The sequence below is a fragment of the Natrix helvetica genome (assembly GCF_964273705.1).
Source record: "Natrix helvetica genome assembly, chromosome: 2".
In the NCBI taxonomy this organism is placed as follows: domain Eukaryota; kingdom Metazoa; phylum Chordata; class Lepidosauria; order Squamata; family Natricidae; genus Natrix; species Natrix helvetica.
In genome coordinates, this window is record NC_138552.1 from 217,897,416 (window position 1) to 217,918,745 (window position 21,330).

The 21,330-nt window shown below is 38.6% G+C and overlaps 2 protein-coding genes across 2 annotated transcripts in view; both read left to right on the forward strand.

Annotated features, from left to right (window-relative positions):
* Positions 1–21,330, forward strand: part of AGT (angiotensinogen) — a 341,767-nt gene that overhangs the window by 131,602 nt on the left and 188,835 nt on the right. The window lies entirely within an intron of this gene.
* Positions 1–21,330, forward strand: part of PGBD5 (piggyBac transposable element derived 5) — a 93,188-nt gene that overhangs the window by 26,297 nt on the left and 45,561 nt on the right. The window contains exon 2 of the mRNA XM_081945771.1: positions 19,003–19,430. Coding sequence (XP_081801897.1) covers positions 19,003–19,430 — 428 coding nt within the window. The remainder of the gene's footprint in view (positions 1–19,002; positions 19,431–21,330) is intronic.

Below are 21,330 nucleotides of genomic sequence, written 5' to 3' on the forward strand. Positions count from 1 at the left end.
ATATATACGCTATTGGTTTATCATACTTATTAACAATGTGCAAAAAGACTGAGACTGAAGCCCAGATTCTGGCAGCATGGGAAGAGGCAGAGAAATTGTGGGCAAATGAATGCAGTTAACAATTCCCCCAGATGGATGAGCTTCATCCTGAACTCCTTGTGTGAAGCAAAATCATAGAATGTGAACACCTTTAGAATGAGATTGGAGAACCATTTATCTGAAATGGTATAGAGTAGGGGTATCAAACTCAAGGCCCATGGGCTGGATCCAGCCCACAGGGTGCTTAGATCCGGCCAGCCGGGCCACCCTGGAAACAGCAAAGGACTGGCCCGCAGTACCTCTGCCAGTGAAAACAGAGCTTGCGAGGGCTGCGCGTGGCCCTTGCGGGTTTTGTTTTCAGCTGTGACAGCCTCCTGCAGCCCTCTGCCAGAAAAACGGAGCTTGCCAGCAAAAACAGAGGACGTGCAGCCCTCACAGGCTCCATATTTGGCTGCGATGGCCTCCTGCAGCCCGCTGCTAGTGAAAACAGACCCAGGGAGGGTCGCACACGGCCTTCCCAGACTCTGCTTTCAGTCCCAGAGGGCTGCAGGATGTCAGGATGTCCATGCCCACCCTGGCAACGCCCACCCCAGACATGCCCACTCGCCCCCCTGAGTTCAAATACAACCCTGATGATTGTGTTTGACACCCCTGGTATAGGGTATCCTGAAGGGGGTTGGACTAGAAGACCTCCAAGATCCCTTCCAACTCTACTATTCTATGTTCTATGATCTTGCAAATAGGTGCCCAGCTTTATTAGGGTCCCAAATACAAGGAGCAGCCAACCCTTTTGATATTAGGCAGTCAGAGATGGAGCAGAGAGAGTTACACAGTTATCTTTTGATGAGATTCTACAAGCAAACTTGTTCTTTGTTTTTAAATATAGAACTAAGCAGGAATTCAGTTGCTGAGGCAAAGGAAAATAGGACAATGTTGTTGCTTCACTGAATTGTAATTATTGGCTTCATGAACACAAAATTCTGTAAGGGGAAAAGAATGTTAGCTTTGTCAGAATTTGTTCTGTTTTTTGTATTTGTGTTGATTACATTAAATTTTAACTTAGGGTAATAGAAGTTATCTTAGTCTCTTTCTTAAAAGAATAGTTCCATTAAATGAAAATACTTAAGTTATCATAATGTTTATCATTGGAGTGCCGAACGGAATTAATGTTTTTTAGAAAACCAGAAAATTGTTGTTACACTATTGTTTCTAAAGGCAATGTATGTCATATGTCATAAAAGAAATTGTACAAATCACATTTCTTGATCAAACCCACAAAGCATCAATCAGGTTGCTCACCTTAATTCACTTGGAAGTGATGCTAATTGCCAACTGCGTCCCAAATGATTATGTTCAGAATTGGTACTATAAAAAAAGAAACAAAGCACATACTGAGAAAGGACATGCAGGTGATGGCATAAAAAGGATAACGGATCCATTATGTTCACAGAAAAGGTTTTATGTAACCTACATTCTTTTCTTAGTTGAGCAAAAAATTATCTCTCATAATTTCAAAGCTTTAAGTGGAAACTGAAGTTGGGAGCAGTGGTGAAGGGGAGGATTTTTTTTTTTCTAAATGACTTCGAGAATGAAAATTTCCATCTGGCTTGATATTTAAATCCTGCAGCTATAAATAACAGCTTGGACTGAGAAACTGTGGCCCTTTTATTATGGAATGAAACTCCTCTCACTTCCTCCCTTGATGGATAAAGGAAAGCACTGAACTAAGAGTGCAAAGGTTTGTGGACAAGCCCCTTCTTTCCTTCAATAGTATTAAAATAACATTAAATACTAAGAAAATGTGAAGCCCTGTTTATAGGGAAAGAAATGGCAGGGCATTTTGATGAACATTTGCAAAACTGTATTTCAATGCTAGCTCTGGCCAGATGCCATTTTAAATGATTGGAAGAGGGAGGATGCTGTGTGTGCAAGCATGAGCCTGCTTCTGTATGGGCATTTAACCTGAGCAAGGATTAATGAAATAAGTTATAATTATAACCAAAAGGAGATCTACTTGTAAGAAATATAGTCTATGGGTAGGCAAAGCATCCATATTACTACATCCTACCAAGAGGAGTTACAAGCATGTGTTTTGTGTATGCATGATTGGAAATCAAGGCAGAAGGAAGTGACCTGGGATCAATAATCTCTTAAAGCACTATTTCTCAACCTTTGCAATTTTAACATAGGTGAACTTCAACTCCCAGAATTTCCCAGGCAGATGTACTCATTTATTGAGATGGGCAGTTATATACTGTAAATGGACTAAATAAATATTTTCACCAGTTTAGGGAAAACTTGATTAAAGGCTCCAATCTATAGGTAGTCCTTGACTTACAACTTCAACTCTGCCTAAAATTTCCATTGCTAAGCAGGGCAGTTGTTAAGTGAGTTTTGCCTCATTTTATATATTTCTTGCCACAGTTGTTAAATTAGTAACACAGTTGTTAAGAGAATCTGGCTTCCCCACGGATGTAGCTTGTCGCAAAAGATGATCGCATGACTCTGGGACATTGAAACCACTGTAAATATGAGCCGGTTGTCAAGCATCTGTAGAGTTTTGTCTTTCCTTTGGTTAGCATAATTTCCTTGTGATGCTTTTTTATATAAAGGTTTCCTTTAGTTCTAGAAAGACTAGCATACAGCATCTTGAGTCTATGAAATCTGGTTGAAAAGCTCCTTTGTTCAACTTGCTGAAGACAAGAAAATCCAAAAGAAAGGATGTTATGAAGGAAATTTGAGTTGGGACAATTCTCAGCACAAGCTGCTTATAACTGAAATTCCAGAAACAGATTTTCACTCAAGCAGATTTGCAAGATATTTTTTATTTCTTTTCTTATCCTTTTCTCCATGTGCTTAGTGATAGCAGTCAATGTTTTCTGATGTACATTAAAATTGCTGCATAAACCACTATTATTTATTTCCTATTATTAATTCTGAGGTCCTTTTATATTTGCTTTTAAAGACTTGGATTGCATTGTGAATTTCCATTTCCCTAACATTTTCATTGGAGATTTCAATATACAGTATCTAGCTTTAGATCTTCCTTTAACTGCTACATTTTTTTTCTTCTGTTCAATCGTGTCCAATTCTCAGAGTCTGTCTGGAGAAATCCCTGCAGTTTTCTTGGCAAGATTTTTCAGAAGTGATTTGCCATTGCCTCCTTCCTAGGGCTAAGAGAAAGTGACTGGCCCGAGGTCAACCAGTTGGCTTCGTGCCCAAAGCAGGAGTAGAACTCATATTCTCCTATTTCTAGCCGAGAGTTAACCACTATACTAAACTGACTCTCATCTGTCTATATTCATTTTTCTGTCCTAAATAGTTTGCTTTAATGCTATCCTCTCATAATTTCATTGTTATAGGTCATATCTTAGAATCCACAGAATCGGAGAGAGTCTTCACAGTCATCAGAGAGAGAATTGCTAGGGGAAGTGAACAAGTCTTACCCACTTATTTCTTTAGCCAAAGAACACTTTATCTGGTGCTTTCATAAAACAGTTATCAGGGCAGGCAGCCAAAATGTAAGGAAAGTTGGGTTCCACATATTTCTGTGTAATTCTAGCATGTTGCTGTCTACACATATCATAAAGTGAGAAAGGCAATTGTGGGTGATAAATTGGTTGGAAATAAGATAGATGATAGATAGATAGATAGATAGATAGATAGATAGATAGATAGATAGATAGATAGATAGATAGATAGATGATAGATAGATAGATGATAGATAGGTAGGTAGGTAGGTAGGTAGGTAGGTAGGGGGGATAGAAGGCTTATAGTTCTGTCAGACTAACAATAATAAAGATAGTACAGATATATATATCTTTTCCCCCACTTCCCCCTTGCATAATTGTGTGCATCTTGCTTCTCCAAAACATTTAAACATTATCAGACCATTTATATATCATCCCATTATATCCACCAGCAATATAAAAGCCATTCAAGATATACTGAAGATATTATCATAATAAGATCAAGGATCTCAGTCAACTCCTGCATGAATCATGAATAATATTGACCTGTTAGATGAATGTTATCTTCCAGCTAAAATCTAGTTGACAGGATATCTTATTAAATGGTAAATCTCTGACTCAGCTGAAATATGCATTGAGCCAGTTTTATGAGTAAATGTAAAGGCTTCCCTGTTACCCGTTCTTTGTTTTATTCCTAAAAGGCTATTTAAAGAAGTCTCCATCTCAGTCTGAGAATGGAAGGCCCCCCAAAAGGAGTGACACTAGAATCCTTTTAGTGCTTTTAGTATGGAATGGTTCTTTTCCACGGTGTTCAAGAAGTTCCCCTTGACCTTCTAGAGAAGATTTATGGAATACATGGAGCTGCAGAGGAAGGGAAGAGAAAGATCTGTTGTGTGAGCTTGCCTTCTGCCTGCAACATCCTGGATATCACCCAGCGTTCCAGTAAATAAGGCAAGCACAGAAAAGACAGATGGGCAAGAGAGAAGTGGAAGGAAGGCAACAAAAATAGAATAGAATCCAAAAAAGATGCAGATGAAATAAGGATTTGAATAGGAGGTAAGAGAACAGGGACATAAGGAAGGTGGGTGGTGGATGATGAAAAAGAATAAGAAATGAATGGGACACATTCCCCTTCCTCTTTATTTTTTCCCTACTTCTGATAGAGCAATAGACTTGACTCTCTGATTATTCTCATCACCCAATTAATTTTCAGACCCCTGTAAGTTGTAGTGTTCTGAAAGAGAATGGACTGGACTGGACTGGACTAGAATAGAATAGAATAGAATAGAATAGAATAGAATAGAATAGAATGGAATTTTTGTGCATTCAGGTCTCAAAAGATAACCATTATGCATATACAGTACCCCCCCACACACACATATACAGTATATGACACAGAGAAACATCACAGTCTAGTTCAAAAGTATAGAATTAACATAGCAATAGCATTTAGACTAATACACTGTTTCATAATGCTTCATAGCCCCCTCTAAGCAGTTTACAGAGTCAGCCAATTGTCCCCAACAAGCTGGGTCCTCATTCTACCAACCTCGGAAGGATAGAAGGCTGAGTCAACCTTGAGCCTGGTGAGATTTGAACTCCAAATTGCAGGCAGCTGGCAATCAGCAGAAGTAGCCTGCAGTACTGTATTCAAACCACTATGCCACCATGCCTCAGTGTATACATATACATGACAGAGTGGGGGGGGGAAGAATTCTGTGAGTTTATAAGATGGATGACATAAGGAACAAAGCTGTTACAGAATCTAGTAGTCCTGCTATAGATACGTACTTTGAAACCTCCTCCCAGAGGGGAGAACCAGAAACAGACTGTGAGATGTGTATATGGGGTCTCTAACAATGCTTCAAGCTCTAAACACATAGTGCTTATAAGCAGCATCCTGAATAAGGGTAAGTGAGCTTCCTATAATCTTCTCTGCTGTCCTCACCACTCTCTGTATGGACCTTCTATCTGCTACCACCAAACAAAACAGGGATGCAGCTTGTTAAAACACTCCCAATTGTGCCTCTGTAAAAAAGTGGTCAGGACAGAAGGAAAAAGAGGCAAAATGCCATTATCTGTCTTCTGAATGGGCATGCATAGAACTGAGCTCCAGTCAGCACTGCAGACAAATGGTGTTTAAATCTGGATTCCAAATTCATTATCAAAATACATTACAATTTTCACAGTATGAACTGGAGTGCTAGATATTTCTGTGGAGGCAAACACTATTCAAATGTTCAAACGTGGGGTCAATAAAATATTTAGCAGAGAATAGTCATGTTTGACATACATATTTCAAAGTAAAAGAAAATCTAAATAACTATTTTGGAAGATATTGAACATGAATTTTTTTAGATACTTGCATAGTGAGACAGATCTTTAAACTCCTTATTTTCTTATCGGCTTCCCAAAATAAAGAGTTATGTAGTGATAGAAAGAGCTGAAAGTAAGGAGGTTCTTTATTAAAAGAATAAGCTGCTGAATAAGCATGAACATCCCTTTGAGACAATACAGAATGTAGTAAGTACTTAAGATGAAAGGAACCCCACTAATTTCTTGAGTAAAGACATCATGAGTGTTAAGCCTTCTGTAGGATTTATTAGGATACCAACCTAAAATCAATAACTTTAGAGAATCCCAATGGTGTAATAAAGTTTCTGTACAAATGAGATAATGTGTCTTTACATCTGGAACAATGGCATCTTAACAGGTATCCAATTAATCAAAAACTAATTATAATCCCAGAAGATCATATCTTGTATGTTAACTTCTTTGTTTTTCATTTGCATGATTCATATTGCTAGGTTAAGGAATGTACTGTAGAAGGAATATATAGCTTGCAGCTTTAAAAGGTATTTCACTATTTGTTGAATTGAATTTATTTGCAGCTTCCATACATATAATGTGGCTCTGCTGTTGGATGTGGAGAGATTGCTCTGGCAAAATGCCTTTAAGTAAAGATAAAGGTTCCTCTTGCACATATTTGCTAGCTCGTTCCCGATTCTAGAGGGCGGTGCTTATTTCTGTTCCAAAGCCGAAGAGCCAGTGCTGTCTGAAGACATCTCTGTGGTCATGTGGCTGGCATGACTAAATGCCGAAGGTGCACAGAACACTGTTACCTTCCCACCAAAGGTGGTTCTTACTTTTCTACTTGCATTTTTTACATGCTTTCGAATTGCTAGGTTAGCAGAAGCTGAGACAAGTAACGGGAGCTCACTCCATTATGCGGTGCTAGGGATTCGAACTGCCGAACTGCTGACCTTTCTGATCGACAAGCTCGGTGTCTCAGCCACTGAGCCACCACATCCCTTCAAGATGCCTTTAGGTGGGCCTAATTTTTCTGTGTAATCATTCATTAACTTACCAAGACTGCAGACAGTAGCTCTTTCATTTGTCTCTGATGTGTCCCCCTGTTTTTCTTCTAAGCAAGGAGAGACGGAGGAGGTCAATTGCAGCAATTGGAAAAAGAGCAGCCTCAAAGTTGAAAAGAGCTAAGGGCCAAATGTGGGGGCCCTTCATAAGCACGTATGTTGGCAAGAGTTCAAAATACTGATAGTTGATGCTGTCATTTCAGAACAATATAAATAGCACTTAGCACTTAGACTTATATACCTCTTCACAATGCTGGCTGGGGAATTCTGGGAGTTGAAGTCCACAAGTCTTAAAGTTCCCAAGTTTGGACACCCCTGTCTTATACTGTTTCTAAACAAACTTCCTCAATGTTGCTGGCCTGTAGCAGTTAGCTGATTACAGCTAATTATGAAAATACTAAGTCTTAAATACTAATTTAAGTGGGGCAATCATGTGGAAATCACAGGACTGTAGGCCAGATTTGGGAACTGAAAATGAATTTCTCCACAGTTTTTGTGATTGTTTTCTGCATACATCACTAGTTCAATCCAAAACCAAGGAGCAAAACAAAATTCTTTGTGTCCATCCATTTTATAATTGGCTACTGTGGCCAGCCTGAATAAGACTTGTAATCCTTATCTGTAAGTTCAGATATTTAGTAGAAATATGTTTTGCCTACCATCATATCAGTGGTGGAATTCACATTTTTTTACTACTGGTTCTGTGGGTGTGGCTTGGTGGCCGTGGCAGGGGAAGGATACTGTAAAATCTCCATTCCCTCCCCACTCCAGGGGAAGGATACTGCAAAATCTCCATTTCCTCCCGATCAGCTGGGACTCGGGAGGCAGAGAATAGATGGGGGCGGGGCCAGTCAGAGGTGGTATTTACTGGTTCTCTGAACTACTCAAAATTTCCACTACTGGTTCTCCAGAACTGGTCAGAACCTGCTGAATACCACCTCTGCATCATATCTAACTCTATGTACTGTAAACTTGAATACAAGTGATGCTTTCCAGGTGCCATTTATACAAATGCAGTAATTGCAAAATGTTTTGTTTGGGTCAAATCAGAGCTGGTAACTCAGAGGCAGCGTGAACAGCATGCCAACTGAACAAATTTGTTGTACTTTAGAAAATAGGCAGAGAGCCAGTACTGAACTTTGAAAATTACCTTCTGTGAGAAGCATCTCTAGAAATCAAATTAGCTCAGTGGATATGCCAATGGCTTAAATTTGAAACTGAGTAACTGCAGCTATGGTCTTTTTGAAAATGCAGTGGAACCTCGGGTCCCGAACGACTCAGATCACAAACAATTTGGGTGCCGACCGAAAAATCCGCTAGGTCACGAACACATCCTCGGGTGCCGAATAAACACAGCTGCGGCGATTTTCCCTTCCACACCATTTTCTTTTTTGTGCACGTGCATGTGCAGTCACGAACAAATTGGGTGCCGACCAAAGTCCTGGAACCGATTACAGTCGGCACCCGAGGTCCCACTGTACATAGTAAATGACTGCAATAAAGGGTTAGGGTTCAGGAACTTAGATGGGGAAAAAATACATTATTTTCACTAACCTATAACTGAAATTTAGCTTTTCGTTACATATTGTAGATAGACATCAAAGTAATTTAGTCCCTATTTCTAGATCCCAACATTTGTTAAAATAAATCAATTTCACTATCTAAAATTGATTGCAAGGTGATGCAATGGCTCATAAGTTAAAGATGCTGAGTTTGTCAGCTGGAAATTGACAGCCTGGGTTCAGGACCCAAGTGCCACATGACAGGGTGAGCTTCTGTTACTTGTCCCAGCTCCTGCCCTAAATGCAAGTAGATAAATAGGTACCATTTTGGTGGAAATGGTACACATCACCACAGAAATGTCTTCGGACAACACTGACTCCTTAGTTAAGAAATGGAGATGAATTGGATACAACTGAAGAGGGAAAATCTTTATCTTTACCTTTGTATTTGATTGACTGATTATGCAGTTCGTGTTGATTCTTAGCAACCAGATAGATTTATTTTCTCCATAATGATCTGTCCCTAACCTGGTCCTTCAGGTGTCACCACTGCAATTAAGTCCATCCTCCTTGTTACTGATTGTCCTCTTCTTCTGTTTACTTCCACCATTCCCAACATTACAGTGATCTCCAGAGAGCTAGGTGTTCACAAAATGTGTCCAAATAGCATAATTTGAGCCTCAAGTAAATACTCTGGATTTATTTATTTTTATGACTAACTTGATTGTTTTCTTGGCTGCTCATGGAATTCCCAGGAATTTTCTCCACACCAAATTTCAAAAGCATCAATATTTTTTTTTATTCAGTGTTATCAAAACCCAACTTTTGATTCTGTAGAGTGTCACAGGGAATAAGCTCTCTTTTTATGACCCTGTAATCTCTTAATTCAGAGTAGAGTCAAGGCGACTGGATGGAGTTGAGCATTTACTGGCTAAATGCCCTCCTGACACCATGAAGTTCTCAGCAGATATTTTTTTCTTAGTGAGTGTCACAGAAGATGCCATTAGCGGAATATTAATTCCCCTAAAATCTGCATATATCTTATTATATTACAGATTTGTTATATTTAAGTACTTTATATCTACAGTATATTTAAGCATAACTGGTTTCCAACATAATGCAATCTGTACCTATGTTCAGATAAGAGATCTATGGCATGGAAAGCTTAAGAACTTCTCTTCTTAAGAAGAGAAACCTTGGATATTTTCTGGTTTAAGGAAATGGACCATGAAGGCAAGATTTTATGGGAAGATGGTCCTTCTTTTCCTTTAGATTATTGGAAGAGGAGCAGGATAAAAATCTGGCTAATATGAATAATTTGAGAAAAACTGGTTGCTTTCTCCAGAAAGAAGGTCATGTACTAGGACTTCTTTACCATAAAGTAAATGGCAAACATTTGCCTTCATCCAACATTTTCTGAGAATAGTGAATGGAGATAGAAGACCCCTTTGTATAGCATTTTTATCTGGCTCTGATTAAGCAAACCTAATCTTGAGGGATTACTGAGGAAGATTTAATAAACATTTAATAAAGAGATTAGGTTAGGCTAATCCCTTCTATTTTCTTAGAAAGGGACACTGACTTGTAAATATCTAGCTTTCCCCTTTCTACCCAATACTTTAAAAAAAAATTCTTCTGATTTTTTTTTGCACTAAATTAAAGATCAATCGATAAACAAAGCACCTTGAGCAATGTTGTCTTTGAATACATACAGCTGATGAAGCAAAGGGCCATTTCCCTGAAGAATGTCCCTGTTAAGCGGGCATTAACATACTCACTCATCCACCCACCCACCCTCTCACACATACCCACACACAGAGAAAGCGAGGGGGAGAGGGGAGAGGGGGGATACCTTGTGAGTAGCATTATAACGGTCACCCAAATGGTCAACTTCTAGTTCAGCATTCTAGATATGGTATTGAACTATATATATATATAAAAAACTGGGATGATGCAGTGGTTAGAATGCAGTACTGCAGGCTAATTCTCTGACTATCGGCAGTTCGATCTTGACCGGCTCAAGATTGATTCAGCCTTCCATCCTTCCAAAGTCAGTGAAATGAGGTTTCAAATTGTTGGAGGCAATGGCGACTCTGTAAACCTCTTAGAGAGATCTGTAAAGTGCTATTAAGTGGTATTACTATATGACTCTTGTGACTTCATGAATATCAATAACCAACGGGAGACCTCCATGCTGGTCTGTAAAGCTGGAAAAGTTGGCAATTGCTGTTTTAGACTGCAACTCCCATCTCTCCTAACCAACAGTTGCAGAACAAGCTAATGCAAGTTGTAACCCCCAAAATCTGGCAGGTACCAAGTTGCCTGTCCTTCTGTTAAACTGCAGTTGAACTTTCTGACTAAAATAATTGTTTATTATTGTTTGAAGCTCTACTACATGGCTTCCAGCTTCGCAGCATGCACATCATGCTAACCATAAGGCACTATACAAAATGTGGGAGGCGAGCATCTGTTTGAGTGTCAGTAACGGGTTGACACACAGCTCCCATTAGAAGCCAGTTATACTTAAAATCAACCCTGCAAATAAGTTTGGGGCTATTTCTTCCCCTAAAATTCACTGATCACAGGGCAAAGATTTGATCTGTGATGTGAAAAAATATAAATCGAAGTCTGTATATGTTGGTAGAACGATAACTCTAGTTTCTTGTGTCCCCTTTTCTATATTTCTGTTTTTTTAAAGGTGGTTAAGATGGTAACATCATTATGTTTTATCCCTGATCAACTATTAGTTTCAACTAGCGTATTTGTTCAGTATCCTTTTTTACAAAATGATTGTGCGAATATTTGAATCATGACTGCATACACAAAAATATTGCCTAAACATATTGCCTGAAAAATGTATTATTACCCTTTCCTATCTTCCATCAAACTCTTTTGCTTATAGGACTAGGAATTCCCTGGTATATTGTAGGTGAATCACAGCTTTTAGACTCTTCTTATACCTGGATATCTCTATTGGGCTTTGCCCATTTGGAAAAAACAGTAGAACCTGAAATTGATGGGGTTTCAAGTACATTTTAGAACCTTTTTTCTTCAATGGCACATTGCCCATAGGACAACTTCAATTAGATGATTATTTTCTTAATTCTACTGTACTACATTGCCCATTTAGCTTTAAGGATTTTGAGGATTTCTCCGTTTATCTTCTACAATTATAATCACATTATCTGCCTGTTTATTTTAGAAATATTCTGTACTTAGCTTAAAATTCAATGTGAAATGGTGTTTTTAATTATTAGTGAATGAAGTGATTACCAAATAGAACAGCTTAATGGACAATCAAATGCCCATTAACCATGATGACTGATGGTTTTCCTACTACAACCCATCAGTTTTTATGGGGCACAAACTACAGTTACTACAGGAAGATTAGAATATAGTCAAGCAAATCCTTAGCATATCATGCATACTTTCAACTGATACCCCCAACCTCACATTTAATGATACACTTTTTCAATTGCTGAAATTTCTGTAAGAGATAATCACTTTGAAGAATTCATTAGACTGTAGATCCCAGAAAACCTAAAGATGGGCTTTTGTCTTCTTAAGCTTCTTGCATTGAACCCATTAGAGATTAGAGAAAAAGAGATTAAATAATACCTTTAGGAGGAATAATCATAGATATTCAGCTTTTTTGAAGAAAAGGGACGTAGATCTGGTGAATGAATATACTGTATGTGCTCTGAATTTTGTGAATGGAAAACTTTCTGTAAGTCTGGATACAATCCAAGAAAAATGGTTTTATTCTCATTTTGGACACTCAGTGTAAACATTGATTTAGGTATTGACTGTAAAAATGGACTTCACGTTTGCAATAGTATTTGCAGCAGTTGGTGTTCCATTCCAATCCAGAAATTGTAAACTGTGCCTAAATCCTGCTGAAACTGATGAGAATTTAACTCACTTCTCTTTTTAATCTTGAATGGAAGCTATATGTGGATGACTTTTCCTTTTAGCAGATTAGGTTTCTGTTACTCTTTTGGGTCTGATGGTTTTTATTGTCCTTTTCAGTGATTTGCTAGGGATTTTCTTCTAAAAAGAAGGCAATAATGAAATCAAAAATGAGGGATAGAAGAAAAAAAGCAAAGCAAGTTGATTTACCTCTAACATCTTTTATTTGATTAATTATATTTAATTAATCAAATTGAAGTTATGATCAACTCTTAAAAGTTTCACTGTCAAGTCCATATGAGTTTTTTGTGGCACTAAAATGGAAGCAGCTTCTTGGATGTTTCTTCTTCCCAGGCTAACCCGAAGCTCTTGTGATCTAGTGTAGGAAGTTAAAACCCATCCCTCTCCTAGAAAAATGAAATATACTGGGAAATATTGAAAAGGCAGAATATTGTATTTCCTGGGATCAGAAATGGAGAAACATGTTTTTAGGCAGGAAGCAGACTCACTCTTAATAGCCTCCACCTTTGTCAATGGGCAATTAAAAAGCCTGCATAACAAAGATCTCCCCCCTTCAGCTCCAGGGTGATGGGATTAAGGCATGATAGTATTAGCCCTTTACCTATCTCACCACAGGGCACCTGGGAAGAAGCAATGCTCAACCAAACCTGGACTCAAGACAGCCTACAGAGTTGCCCCTGCATGGCCCCGTGGGAGTCTGACAACCAATCAGAATACAAGATCAAGATCAAAAGCCAGAGAGGGCATAAAACCAGGAACTTTCAGCATCTTGCACTCTTTTTCTTCATCTCCCAACATCTGGAAGAATTTGATTCCCCTTTTCTGCTCAGGAGCTCAGGCCATGTGATCCTGTTCACCACTAAACCATCTTTCCAAGCAGCCTCCATGTTTCCGGTGTCTTTTTCTCCACTTGGAACTAAACCCAGATGGACATTTCCTCCAACAATTGGAAAGTATGAACCAGCCCCAAATCTGCTTATCTGGATGAAGCCAGTCAGGTGCTGTTACTGGGCTGATACTGACCCATCTCTGTAATTCTTTCCCCCCGCCATCATATTAAACATTACAATTTTTGTCAAGTTTGGAAAGGGCCTTCACTGCTTTCCTTCAATAGTTTTTCCTATGTTAAATTGGGCCAAAATAGTGTTGAATCATTTCATTCAAAGAGGATAACTTTATGTGAATGGAAATAAATTTATCATCCTGATATTAAGGAATGGATTCAAAATATGAGTCTATTATCTTTTTTTTTTAAAAAAAGTCTTTGTGTTCTTTCAATGAGGTACTGAAGCAATATGGTCTAGATTTAATAAAAAAGCTAAGGACTGAATTAATTTTACATGTCACCAATTTTACAATGAAGGTGATTTGGATATTTTTTTCTTCTAATCAAGAGGAGCTTCTTCTTCTTCTTCTTCTTCTTCTTCTTCTTCTTCTTCTTCTTCTTCTTCTTCTTCTTCTTCTTCCTCCTCCTCCTCCTCCTCCTCCTCCTCCTCCTCCTCCCCCCGCCCCCTCCTCCTCCTCTTTTCAATCCTCATAATATATTCAGCCCCCCCTTTTTTTTAACCATATAATACTATTCCCCTCTACCCCCAATGGTATTGTGATTTTCTATATTTCACCATAGGAAAAAATTAAAAGGCTGTGGATTTGTTTTTCATAAACAGAGATTAACTGAGTAAGTAGCAAGGAATCTGTGAAATAATCTATTGTTTGGAAGATTCACATTTGCAAAACTAGGCAGTGCAGCATTGGTTTGATTGTTTTGCTATGTGAGTGTGTAGTTTTCTAAACTGCCCATAACGCGTTGCATTCAGTGCAGTTCAGTTGGCAAACCGAATGTGCCTATTGCTCTTCCCATCCCCACCCCCCCAATCAATTTACCTCTGCAGACTGGAACTAGCAAGACTACAGCAGTGAGACTCTTGTTTATCAGATCCAGAATGCAGCATTAAAAATACATTCATATCAAATTCTTGTCATGTCCCTTCCTGAATTCTGATACTGACTTCATAATGAGTGGTGTGTGCATGGCAGAGGTGGGTTACAAATTCCGGGGCTACCGGTTTGCTCGTGTTCACCCACACGCTCATGTGCTACGCTTTGTGTGATGCTTCTGTGCATGCGCAGAAGCGTCCAGGTGGATGGGTGGAGCCTCCCGCTGCCACCACTACTGGTTCGCCAGATCTGGGCTGAACTGAGAACAATCCACCTCTGGTGTATGTGTGTGTGTGTGTGTGTTTGTGTGTGTACGTGCACTGAAGGTTTTCTTTTTTAAGAAGTATGGCTTCCTTTTAGTGTCTAATTTCCTTGTTCGATGGTTTGAACACATAGATTTTCTTGCATGATTTTCCCCCCAAGGTTTGGCCAAAAAAAATTCAGAAATTGGAGGCCCTTGTAAATGCATCAGGGAGGAGCATATGTAGGTCTCTAGTTTTAGAGAACTTTCATAGAACCACAGTGTTTGATCTGACAATACAATCTCAAGTATTCCTTATGGAATAAAGTGCTTAATTCTAAAATGCTCGGGTTTGTTGCACTGGGTTCTGGTATTTTAGCTGGATGACAATTTTTGGTGTCAAAGGAGCCATACCGACCGCAATATACAGTATCTTTATCTGAGCAAAGTGCTAACATTTCCTCTTGTTCATCACACTAATCTGGAACTTTATTGAATCATTGTGGAGGGATGTCAAGTAACCGAGATCAACAATGGATACAGCAAATCCCATGCTGGTAGAGTTTTTCTGCCAATTCAGAGATGGGTCGTTGGACACTTAGTGAGGAACAGTGGCTCAAGAGTTTGTGGCTTCCATGGCAACTATGAAACTGTCCCAGGTCATCGTTGGTGAACATTTACAAACTAGGAGCTGCATTTTACATCTTTGTTTCAGAGCAAACATGATCTGATTTTAGAAGACATTGTCCAATCTATTGATGTGACCAGGTTGCTTTCTAGTTGCTTTTTGGCTGGTTGGGTCACTCCACCTCAAGCATCTGATGAACTCTGTATGTTCAGAGGAGTTTGAGGCTTTAGATCAGGGGTGTCAAACTCATGACCCATGGGCCAGATGCATCACGCGCTGGCCATGCCCACCGCCATTTTGGCAAAGGCGAAAAAAGTTGTGATACTTCACATGAGTTTTGAGTTTGACACCCCTGCTTTAGATTGTATTGTCCATTTATGGCTTCTCCTCTTGCCAATCGGGATGTTCCTTGATAGGAGCAGCTCTGGGAGATGAAACACATAAAGAGATACTAGAGCAGGGGTGTCAAACTTGCGACGGCACATTGTCATCACATGACGTATCACAACTATTTTCCCTTTGCTAAACCGGGGGTGGGCATGGCCAGCGTGTGACACATCCATCTCACAGGCTGCGAATTTGACACCTCTGTGCTGGAGCATTGGAGGAAGATGAACAGCAAACATTGGTGAGAATCCATATTAAGAATCCCTGTTAAGAGTTGGATGACAAAACTATGTTAATTCTTCACCCTTATTGCATTTGCTGTCACCCTCCTGTATGCTCTGCTCAAGGAGACCCGGCCTCTGCTGAGAAGGATAGATCATAGGATTGCTGCAGGACCTCTGTGATAAATATTCTCAATATTTGTCAGAAAAAGTCACTTGAGTTCACTCAGAGTTGGACTCTGATCTTGGTATTGGCCTGGAAAAAAGGTTGATTTGACTATTTATGGTTTAGGCTGTATGTATGTGCAAATCTGCAATAGCTGTCCTTTTATTTTTCCACAAATAATCACGATGCAGTATCAGCTGTTCCTATCCTTTCAGATAGGCAGAGACAAACCTCTGGGGAAGACAAATGAGAAGGCACCACTGTTACTGGCCTGTTCATCAATGGCAAAACAGAGAAAATGAAAGATGCTACAACATTGCGAATTGGAATTTCAAACCAAATCCCCCAATTCAAAGCTTCATCCAGACCTGATGCCTGGCTTGATAATAAATGTGAAAAGGATTTTAGAATTAGAGTTGATCACAAGTTGGTTATGAGTCAGCAAGTTGACAGTGCTGCTAAGAAGACAAATACCATTTTGTGCTGCATCAATCAAAGCATTGTTAAAGTTCCACTCTATTCTGTATTGGTTGGACTTCCAGGAGGAGCGGTCCTCACTGCTTCCTCCTAGGCGATGCTCCATGTACATTGAGCTAAAGCCCAAGTAGGCAACCTTCTGGATTTGAAGTCCCATTTCGAAGTGGTTGCCTTCAAAAAAATTGCTACCATGGGATTCTTGCCTATTCATACAGTGGTTACAACAGTGATCTTGGCTAGCTATAAAATACCAATTTACTAAGAGTTAACTTGCTTCCTACTCTCTGCCCCCAATGCAGAAATATGGGATCTTTCTGGGATTCAAAGGCATTGCAGAAAATCAGTCTAAGCAGAGAATCTGGGAATTTGGTTTGCAGATTAATACTAATTTAACTGCAGTGTACCAAATGATGGATGAGGATGATGATACTAAAGTAATTTTTTTTTAAAAAGTCAGATGAGGCAAGTCAGATGGACATAAAAGGCAAACTTTTGGAAATATATTTTTGCTCCACAGTATCAGGTTCCCTTCCATGAGCTTTGGGTCAGGGAAGAGGAGGTATTCCTTGGGCATTAGATTGGTTTTCTCCCCTTGATTTTGTGGCATCTATGGTTGGATGGATCATTCATATTCACATTTTATTGCACAAGAGAAACATCTTTTGCAAATAAATTGAAAATGCTTGTATGCAGAAAATGTAGCTGTGATGCAAATAAGAACTACCATCATAATCATTTGTCAGAAAAGAATGGCATTTAGTTGAGCTATTAAAAATACATTTAAATGAAAATGGGGGAAAATGATTTTATGCTTCCTATTACCAAATTGTGTTTTCATGTTTGAATAAATATTAGCTATTTTACAATATACAGAACTTCTGTAACTTGTGGCCCTCCAAATGTTGTTGAGCTACAGACTCAACAATATCATTCATTGATTAGTGGTAGTGATAACAAATCTTAAAGTATGTAGTTCAGCAACATCTGCAGGGCCAATGCCATGCCTGCAAGCCATCTTTTGTTTTTGGACTTCAGGCCTGCCACACTTTCTACTGTGGGAAAATGGGAGGGGGGATTATATGGAGTTGGGTGATATGTAGCCATAATAACATTCTTCTTAGGAAGCCAAGGTCATCTTTGTCTCTGCAACTGGCTGGAACTGGATGAGAGGCATCTGTCTTCCATTTCTGCACAGACTAATATCTTCCTTATTATCTCCTCCTCTGAAGAGATGTTTTCACTCTTCCACTGCTGTGCATACATCATTCTTTCTGCGGTCAGGATGGACCGCAGAAAAAAATATGTCGAAATGACCAAATACAAAGCCACTGGTATTAAGAAGAACGATAATGAGTCCAGAAGTCTTTGGAACTCAGACTTAATGTATTGTTTTGCTTAAAGTGAAATGTGTAAAAATCACTGATGCCTAAATAAGCCTGTTTAATAAACTGCCTTAGGACCAGATTATAGTTGCCTAAAAAATATAGAATTATTAAGAGAACTGAGTGAACATTTTCACTTTCATATAAGTTTGATTTCACTAAGCTGATCTCTTGACTCTGCTTTTTTCATATCTTTCATCAGGCTTCTCTTACTTCAAGATTTACTAATCTGTGCAAAACTGATTAAAGATGCTTATCTACTTATCTCTTATGATCCTTTCTCTCTATAAAGGAAGTCTATGAAAAGAGTTCAGCAAGATATCTTTATTAACATCTCATGTATATCTTTCCAATAATGCAAACCTACATTTTTTAAAAACAAGGCAGCCATATTGGGTAATAAAACTATGAAACTCAGCCCGTATTTTAGTGTGAACCATGTTGGAAACAATGAAGAGATATGACATTAGATAATGATTTTCAAGTTATAAATTAACCTGAAATTTAAATAATTCATTGCTTGGAAATGAGACTTAAGGGCACTTTTCTCATTTGGTATCTTCAACAGGCAAGCTGCATTTCAGCTAAATATAGAAGAAAGTCAAAGAACAGGAAAATTATTTCACAAGAAACTCTTGAATTAAAAAAAAATACTTGATTTCTTTGAATCAGTTCAAAAATATACCATTGGATAAGAGATTCTGGTTACTTTTACTCAAAAAAATACATTAAGTACAAATACATTAGTAGTTTATAGAAATGTCGATAAGCTATTTCCAATTTAATAAAAATGTTATTTTATACTTTTAATCATTCTTATTTATACTCCATAGAAATACCTGTTAGATCCCAGCTAAATACATTTTTAATGAAATCAATTCAATGTTTATCTAAAAGGAGACTTTCTCTTAAAAGAGTTAATAATTTGACCGAAGAAATGACTACATGTACACTTCTGACTAAATTAGTTTAGATATCAGTAGCATTTCCTTCCTACAGTAGAAGTGCAGTAATAATTAAGTAGATGTTTTGAATCTTGACAGTAGACACGAACTGCTTGTCCTCTTAACAATGGATATAATATAACTTTGAGTACCAATTAAGAAACAAACTATAGAAAACAGTGCTTCATTGGGTGAGCCGGACTACCAGTAGCCTAATTACACTGTTTCAGAGTTCTGCTTCATTGCAAATATTCTGAAATGTTTGGAAAAATGAGCTTCATTTCTACATTTTTTTCCTTTTAGGTCCAACTCGCAAAATGCCACCCACTTCCAGTGCCATGGACTTCTTCCAACTCTTTGTTCCTGATAATGTGCTAAAGAACATGGTGATTCAAACCAACATGTATGCCAAGAAATACCAGGAACGGTTTGGCAGCGATGAGGCTTGGATGGATGTCACCCTGATAGAAATCAAGGCTTTCCTTGCATATATGATATCTACAAGCACTCACCATTGTGAGTCGGTCCTCAGCATCTGGAGTAGTGGTTTCTATAGCAACAAGAGCATCGCATTAATCATGACTCAGGCAAGATTTGAGAAGATTCTTAAGTACTTCCATATTGTGGCCTTTCGTTCGAGTCAGACTACACATGGCCTCTATAAAATCCAGCCCTTTCTGGACTCTCTGCAACATAGCTTTGACTCTGCTTTCAAGCCTTCCCAGACACAGGTGAGATTTGGTTTCTGGGCTGTGGGAAATCTTACTCCTTTCTTGCACTAGAACTCTAAAACATACAATAAATCAGCAAGCAAACCTAATCTGTAAAGGAAGAGCATGGGATGCACAATTAAAACAGAGCACATGGGAAAGCATTTGCAAGTTTGGTTTCTGAAGGTCACATCTAAAAAAATCTTCAGGATAATCAAACCCAGGCTTTAAAGTGCCTTTATGGTTCTACTTCTCAGTAGTGTCCAAATATGAAGGTGGGTTTGATGGTGGCCTTATGGAGATCCACCTTCCCTTGAGCCATGTTCAGCAGTGGAATGGTGTGGGTGACAAGGAGATGTTTCCATTGTGGAGAGATGTCTCAGCAACACAGAAACACCTCCTGAGACTTTCCAGGGACCCTACAGTGTAGGGTGAGTGATGTGGTTACATTGAAAAAGTGGCCCTTTGAGTTCCAGGCATCTACTAAAAAACATAGCTAGTGGCCTGGAGAATCCCACAGTGGCTCCTTCTGTTCTCTGAGTCTTCTTAAACAGAGCTGAGGAATGAATTTGACAATGGAGCATCCCTTAGAGATATATCACTCACTGGCTCATTTGACATGATGAAACTGCTTAGTTTTTCTTCTGCATTTATGAAATCCAGGTTGGGCATAAGATGATTTCACACTTCAGTTTTTACATACCTCTTTAGCTCCACGACTTCATAAATGTTAGCGGCAGATATAGAAGTGAGACGGACTATCTGAAAAGGTTAAATCATGGCAACTGAACCAAAGTTTATTAAAACTGAGATGTTTCATTATTCAGCCAAGTAATTTCTTCAGTCAAAATTAAATTCCTCCTCTTGCTCTTCATCTTGATGATGTGTGGACGGGAGGGGGGAGGGAGACTGGAACCGGTTCTAAACGGCACAGTAGATTTGTGGAACCTCTTCTATAGAAGAGGTTAGAACTGGCAGGAACCCACCCCGAGACAAGGTTACATGATGTGTCTCCTTCTTCAGCATCATGGTCTTGATTCCTATATTTCTTATTGTTTCCTTTCAATCAGGAAGATCCATATTTGAGCATGCCATATGTCTCAATTGAAATAAAATGTTTCTTGAGTCATTCTTTATATCTGTACACACACATATACACTTCTGATCATTGGATTTTTCTATATATACTCTGTTGCCAGATTTTTGGGCTTTGAAAAGCCCACAAGAAATGTGCTTGTGTGAGTATATTTGTACAAATGTGCTTTTATGATAGAGAAGAAATAAGAAAGGTACCTATCCTGCCGGATGGCTATTAGGAAATATATAAATAAGGCAAGAATCTCAGGTAGAAGTATAAGGTGATATATTAAGAAAAAAAATTATTAGCCCACTATAATCTTCACAACCTGTTTCTCCGTTGTCCTGGATTAAGTATGTTGTCTAATATACTTAAAATGCATTTGACATGAATCCTGCTTCGTGCTCCATTTTCATGCTTCAAATGGAAATACTTCTGGAAGCCTTGCCAATGACATATCATCATGCAAATCCACCCTGAGTTTAGGCAGATACATAATTTGATTACTAATGTGCCTCCCTCTTAAGGTTTAAAATTCTTATGTTTATTTTTTGTAAGATAGTTGACTAATCCCTGTAATGTAATTAAGATGAAGTCAGAATAAACAGGATAACTCTACACCAAAATAATTAGTTGGCGAGAGCTACAGATTTTAATTTTGATGGCCATAAATCACAAGAATACCAAATTCAGCATCGGTCTTCTGACTATATTATTTATTTTTATAACTAGCTGTTAAACCAATTTAAAGTTATGACATCCCTAATATCTACCCTTTTTTTCTAGTGCAACCAACATATTAAATTGAAAATATGCTTTGAATTAGACTCTGCGACATGCCAT